The sequence below is a fragment of the Populus euphratica genome, unplaced genomic scaffold (genome assembly GCF_000495115.2).
Source record: "Populus euphratica unplaced genomic scaffold, PopEup_1.0 scaffold586.1, whole genome shotgun sequence".
NCBI classification, from domain to species: Eukaryota; Viridiplantae; Streptophyta; class Magnoliopsida; order Malpighiales; family Salicaceae; genus Populus; species Populus euphratica.
In genome coordinates, this window is record NW_011500460.1 from 29,649 (window position 1) to 36,795 (window position 7,147).

Consider the following 7,147-nt stretch of genomic DNA (forward strand, 5'->3'; position numbering starts at 1 on the left):
TTATAGGTTGAGTTCTCTTTTCATCTTTTTTTTTTTTTTTCAAATTGAAAAGATTGATTCATTATTCATGATCACGAGTCATTTAAACACAATATTACCTATTCTAATAATTAATCATTCAAACTTAATTTTTCATAATTCACACATTAATTAAAATGCATCAATACACAAAATAAACTTAAACCAAGCTTGAATCAAAGCTTCATTCCTTTTAAACACAAGAAATTTAGAAGAAAAAGGTAAGAATACAAGTTTTCTCCTTCCCTCCTAATTTTCCTTCCAAATTATCATCTCTCCCGCGCAAAGCTCTTGGAATTTCTTCATTTTCTTAGTTATGATCTTTTTCCAACCTCTTTAATCCTTCAATCTACATGTCTAGATGATATTTTTGCAAGGATTTTAAAAGAAATATGAAAAACTCTCACCTTCTCTTCATTTCTCTCTTGTTCGGCCATGGTTGTTGGAAACAACCTTTTATAGGCTAATTTTTATGGTTATTTATAATTTTTCCTTTTATTTAATGTCTTTTATATTTTTATTTTTAATGATTTTCATAAGAAATCTAAATTTTCTTATTTAATCCTTGCATAAATTATACAATTATTTTACTAAATAATCGAGATTATTTTCTTATCCCAAGTATAGTTTTGTTTTTTACTAATTGTTTCATTTAGACTTGTTATCGGTTTTTATTCAGGTATACATCAACACTTTTACATGAAATTATTTTTGAAATTTCATTCATCATGCCCATTATAGGGTGATTGGAGTATTACAAGAGGAACTACAACAAATCTGGGTATTTGCAGTTATGAAGGTGTGGTTGAGACGTATAATGTGTTTTCTAGCTTATGCTTCTTGACAACTATCTAACATAGGGTGTATTAGGATCTAGAGATTTTTTGTGATGAATGTACAGGAAAACCTTCTTTAAATTTGCTCAAGATCTTTGGAATTCATTTATTTATCTCAGGAGTGACTTGTTTTGGGTTTGATGCTTTTTATGTAGCAGGATTGTATGGTCTTGGAATATGGGTGTTTGATCCTTGCAGGCTAACCGAAAAATTACAATTTGTAAATCCAGCTTGGGGTGTAGAAGGTTTTGATCCTTTTGTTTCGAGAGGAATAGCCTCTCATCATATTACAGAAAGGACATTAGGCATATTGGCTGGCCTATTCTATCTTAGTGTCTATCCGCCCCAACGTCTATATAAGGGATTACATATGGAAAATATTGAAATCGTGCTTTCTAGTAGTATCGTTGTTATCTTTTTTATAGCTTTGTTGCTGTTGGAACTATGTGAGATGGTTCAACAACTACCCCTATTGAATTATTTGGTCCACTGGTTATCAATAGGATCAAGGATACTTCCAGTAAGAAATATATCAAAGAATTGATACTGGGCTGGTTGAAAATCAAAGCTTATATGAAGCTTGGTCTAAAATTCTTGAAAAATTAGCCTTTTATGATTACATTGAAAATAATCTGGCAAATGATGGATTGTTCAGAGTAGGTTCAATGTATAATAGGGATAAAATAACTATTGGGTGGTTAGGACATCCTATATTTAGAGATAAAAAAGCTTGTGAGCTTTTTGTATGTCATATGCGTACTTGTTTTATTGAAACATTTCCGGTTGTTTTGGTAGATGGAGATGGAATTGTTAAAGATGATGTTCCTTTTCAAAGTGCAGAATCAAAGTATAGTATTGAACAAATAGGTGTAACTGTTGAGTTCTATGATGGTGAACTAAATAGAGTAAGTTATTGTGATCCTGCTATTATAAAAAAATATGCTAGATGCGCACAGTTAGGTGAAAGTTTTGAATGAGATCGTGCTACTTTGAAATACGATGGTGTTTTTTGTAGTAGTCCAAGTGGTTGGTTTACTTTTGGACATCTTTTGTTTGCCCTACTCTTCTTCTTCAAACATATTTGGCATGGCTGTTGAACCTTGTTCAAAGATGTTTTTGCTGGTATTGATCCAGATTTAGATGCTTAGGTGGAATTTGAAGCATTCCCAAAAAACATGGAGATCCAGCTACATGAAGACAAGTAGTTTGAGACAACATTAATCTCTGATTTTTCATCTCTATTTTCTTTTTGTAATTTGACATAGGGTACTGGGGATGTCTTGATTTGAATTGCAGTCTTTTTTTATCTCGACTCTTGCTCTTTTTTAATCTGGGAACACTCTAAATAAACAGATATGGAAGCTATAATTGTAAACAACGATTGAATCTATGGAATCATTAGTTTATACATTCCTCTTAGTGTCAACTATAGAAATAATTCTTTTCGCTCTTCTTTTGAGAACCGCCTAAAGTTCTAACTAAAAAGATGAAATGATTTTTCATTATCTTAATTGACTGTAATGACTCTCCCAATCTTGGAGGGCTCATTACTTCAACTAGTACTCATTACTTCAACTAGTCCCTGTGTTTCTTGAATAAATCTCTTAGTTGTTGAGAGGGTTGTCCATACGTGGTATATAAGGCATACCCAGTAAAACTTACAAGTAAACCAGATATAGAGATGGCAACTAGGGTTGCTGTTTTTATTATTATATAATAATAATAAAAAAATAATTTTCAGACCACAATGGATCTATGATAAGATCATTTATTTACACAGAATGGTATACAAAGTCAACAAATCTTAGTTAATACAAAAAAGAATTTATGGCTACACAAAGCATTAAGGGGAGTTCTAGATCCTGTCTAAGATGAACTATTATAGGGGATTTATTGAAACCATTGATTTAGAATATGGTAAAGTAGCTCCGGGGTGGAGAACTACTCCTTTGATGGGTGTCGAAAAGGCTTTATTTGGAGTATTCCTATCTATTATTTTGCAGATTTATAATTCTTTCGTTTTACTGGATGGAATTTCAATGAATTAGATTTACAAGAATCACTAAATTCTAGCTTTTCAATACAAAGTGAAGCATTTTGGTCTCGTTTTTTTAGCCCATTTTATGCTATTCTATTTTGGTAGTTCAATTGTGGAATTTCTTTCTTTTTGTATTTCTGGAATATGAGTGTGCGACTTATTATACTGGATCCTATTGATAAGATATAAAATGGGTTTGTCATCTTATCTTGATAGAGATGGTTTTTGACTCTAGTATCTGGAGCATGCAGTATATGAAATAGATTATAGAATATTAGAGTTATGATTCATACTTAACTTAATATTCAAATCTGGTGATCGGACTTCAAAAAATTTCAAAGAGTTAGAAACTCTAAATTGAAAGATTTTTATTCCATCTAGCTCTTTGTCTATGTTTATTTTGATCAAAGGATAAACCTTTCTTTGGATTTTTAGTCATTATATTTATTCAAAGTGATGATACAAGAGTTCTTACTCAGGGAATCCTTGTACTTAGTTAGTTTGAAGGTTTTATTGAATCATCATGGTTCTAGTATGAATCTGAGGTTTTCAATCAATTTTTATATGAATATGAGGTTTTCAATTAATTTATAAGATTTTAACAGGAAAATTCCTATCAACCAATAATAAAAAAACACTAGTAAAGCTGTATTTCATATAAATAAAAATACTAAATCAAGGAAAAAAAAGTAAATAGAAGATTCAATAAGCCTGTAATAATAAACATCAAGAGGTAAATGAGCCGACTTGATATTTTAGCATATAACTATAAAAAATAGTTTACGGATTTTTTTTTATATCATCATCTTTCGAGAGCATCCTTGGATCATAGGATTAAGAATCCTTATAAATATTTCTCATTCTTATAACACATTTATTTTAAATTCTCTAAATTCTTTTATCCATCAAAAGAAAAAAATCCAAAGCCCCTATTTGTTAACCTTACTAATGCTTCTATACTTATTTATTTCCGAGGTCATCTAGTCATTCCTACTTTATGCATTATATTTATCATTGTATTTATTATTATTATTATATTATTATTATTATTATTTGTCCATTCCTTTTCATTTCGGTTATGTTACTCGTCATGATTATATTATTTTTAGTCCTATGTTTATGTAGAGATTTACATATTCAATAATACATAACATCTAACCACTATGAATCATTAAACTTAAATACCAATTAACATAAATAGAAATAAATGATGATAAAGCTTATTACAAATCAAAACTCTCAAGGATTAATAACACAATAACTATAAGGAGCATCTAAAATATTTAATTTTTATTGTAAGTCTCACATGTTAAAAAGCTATTACATAGAGAAAATTTGGAATTTTTTTTTACTAATATTGAATAGAAAAAATAAACTAGGAAAACTATTCATTTTAATTAGATTTTCATTTTAAAAGAATAATAATATTAAATAGAAAATAAAATAAAATAAAATAAAATATCTAATTTCCTAAAAAAGCTGTGCATCATATCTTTTCTATACTTTCCTTTTAGTTTACTGTTGAAGAGCACTAGTAGACTACTTACCATTTAATCAAGCTAAACACTGCTTTATTCTGCTCATTTTTTTATTCATTTGTAGCAGAAAAATGTCTGAAAACTTAATGCCTGTACCTCTAGCTGTTTCATTCAGGTACCGGATAAATTGCTGACCGTATCTCACTTTAAAGGAAAATGCGGCAAAAATAGTGGATAGATCGATGACGCGGACATCCCACCGGGCAACAGATTGAGAGAGCAGAAATCAATGGCATACTTCTGCAGGAAACATTCAAATGTTTTTGTCATTGCCATAGCTTCCTTGGCTGTAGTTTCTGTGGCGGTTCTAACAAAGAATTCCATTAATGGATTTACATGGCTTCATTTCTTTTCATCTCAATGGGGATGGACTGGTATTACCAATCTTGGGACAACGTCTTCTTCCTCTGTATTCATGATTGTATGAAACTTTGTTCTTCTTTTCTCACATTATGGGATTAACTTGCTACAGGACCAACCCATGTTTCTGTCTTTTCTTATGCAGGATCAAGGAAAGCGAAAGACGTTGATGAATGTAGGAAAGGTTTCTAAAGAAAAATATGTTTTGATGAGAGGTGGAAATCGAAGTGATGCAAAATTAGAGAGAGTTGAAGCAGGTCTTGCCATGGCTAGAGCTTTGATAAGAGAAGCTGCAGAGGACAGCAACTGCACATCAAGTCTTCATGATGATCTTGATTATATTCCTCGAGGTTACATATATAGGAATGCATGTGCCTTCCACAGGTAATCAACTTTTGATCTGTTAATTACTCATCATCACGAACACACTTATTTTTCCTTTTAGTCGAAGGTTAGAAAATAACTTCAATCAATTTGTAAAAAAAGCCTCAACCTGCTCAGTACTAACTTTCAGAATCTCCTCGGGAGGTATTTTTCCTTGGCTTTGGCTTTGATTTTATCTGTGTATTTGTGAGAAACTTATGATGTCATTATTATTATTATTTTTAATTACACCGGTAAGATATATGAAATTCATTGAGTAAAACTGTACATCATGGCAGTAATTGCTTCAAAAAGTTTATATCGAAATGGTACAATCACACTTCCACAACCATGCATGCAGGAGTTACCTTTTAATGGAGAAGTTGTTCAAAATCTTTGTCTACGAAGAGGGAGAGCCTCCTTTATTTCATTATGGCACCTGCAAGGACATATACTCCATGGAAGGAGTGTTCCTCAGCTTAATGGAAACAAATACCAAGTTCCGGACCTCGAATCCTGATGAAGCTCATGTCTATTTTCTTCCTTTTAGTGTTGTGATGATCATTGAGCACCTCTTTCATCCAATTATTCGCGATAAAGCTGTTCTGGAACGTACTGTTTCTGATTATGTCCGCATCATCTCTCATAAGTATCTGTACTGGAATCGAAGCCTTGGAGCTGATCATTTCATGCTTTCATGTCATGATTGGGTAAAAAAACCAACTGCATCCTTTCCACTAATCATGTGTTTACTATTCAGAAGTCATTTCTTGTGACATTGTTCATCCTCGATATTTTGTTGGTCCCAGGGGCCTCGTGCTACTTGGTATGTTCGTCAACTCTACTACAATTCCATCAGGGTCCTGTGCAACGCAAATACCTCAGAGTATTTTAATCCAAAGAAAGATGCATCATTTCCAGAGATCAATCTGAAAACAGGGGAAATCACGGGCCTGACCGGTGGCTTACCCCCATCTAACCGTACAGTCCTAGCATTCTTTGCAGGTAAAATGCACGGGAAACTCAGACCAGCACTTCTTCAGCATTGGATGGGAAAGGACAAAGACGTTCAAGTTTACGAGACACTACCACAGGGAATTTCGTATCATGAGATGATGACGAAGAGCAAATATTGCATTTGCCCAAGTGGGCATGAAGTTGCTAGTCCAAGAATTGCTGAGGCAATTTATGCAGAATGTGTTCCAGTCTTAATATCACAGCATTATATCTTTCCTTTCAGTGATGTTCTTAATTGGGACTCATTCACCATTCAAGTTCCAGTCACTGAAATACCAAACCTGAAGAACATTTTAGAGGGGATACCTGAAGATCAATATTTGAGAATGCAGGAGAGAGTGAAGCAAGTGCAAAGACATTTTGTGGTGAATAATCCTCCCAGAAGATATGATGTCTTCCATATGATTATTCATTCAATCTGGCTACGAAGGTTGAATGTGCGCTTTCCTGGGTGATTATCAGTCGTAGCTAAATATCAGTGTCTTGAATAATGCCAAAAAATTCCTTGAGATCCGAAAATTGTTTTTACATTTTAAATTTTTTGGATCCACAGCAGCATAATGCTGACATACAAAATTTCTGAAGTTTATGATAGATTGATGATAATTCTCTCTTGCTTAACAATAATAAATAAATCCTCGAAGTAATAAAATGGATGCTTCAACAGGCGTCTATTAGTATCCCAAACCTTACGCTCTCGACTTTGCCAAATTAGAAAATTAGCCATAAATTGTTGCTTCGATTCTTTCAGAGTTGTTCTCACAAATGAAGAATTTTATATTCGAAGCACCTTCTCTATGCTTTCCTTTTAGTTTTTTAACCAATCTGAGCCCCAAGCCTACAGCTAATATATGATCTTTTTTTTTTTTTTCTCAATCACTTCCTTCTACGGTGGCAACTTTGTTCTTCCTTTGCAGAGTGCAGTACTATGCTAGTCTGCTTGCATGTAATGGAGAGGCTGTTCAAAATCTTTAGCT

General features: G+C 32.6%; 1 protein-coding gene across 1 annotated transcript; it reads left to right on the forward strand.

The window, feature by feature from the left end:
* The first annotated feature begins 4,659 nt into the window (after positions 1-4,659).
* LOC105114822 (probable glycosyltransferase At3g07620) lies at positions 4,660-6,660 on the forward strand. The gene is made up of 4 exons (XM_011011514.1): positions 4,660-4,851; positions 4,936-5,174; positions 5,515-5,863; positions 5,963-6,660. Exons 1-4 carry the CDS (start codon positions 4,660-4,662, stop codon positions 6,623-6,625), a joined length of 1,443 nt encoding a protein of 480 aa, XP_011009816.1. The 3' UTR covers positions 6,626-6,660.
* Positions 6,661-7,147: the final 487 nt, after the last annotated feature.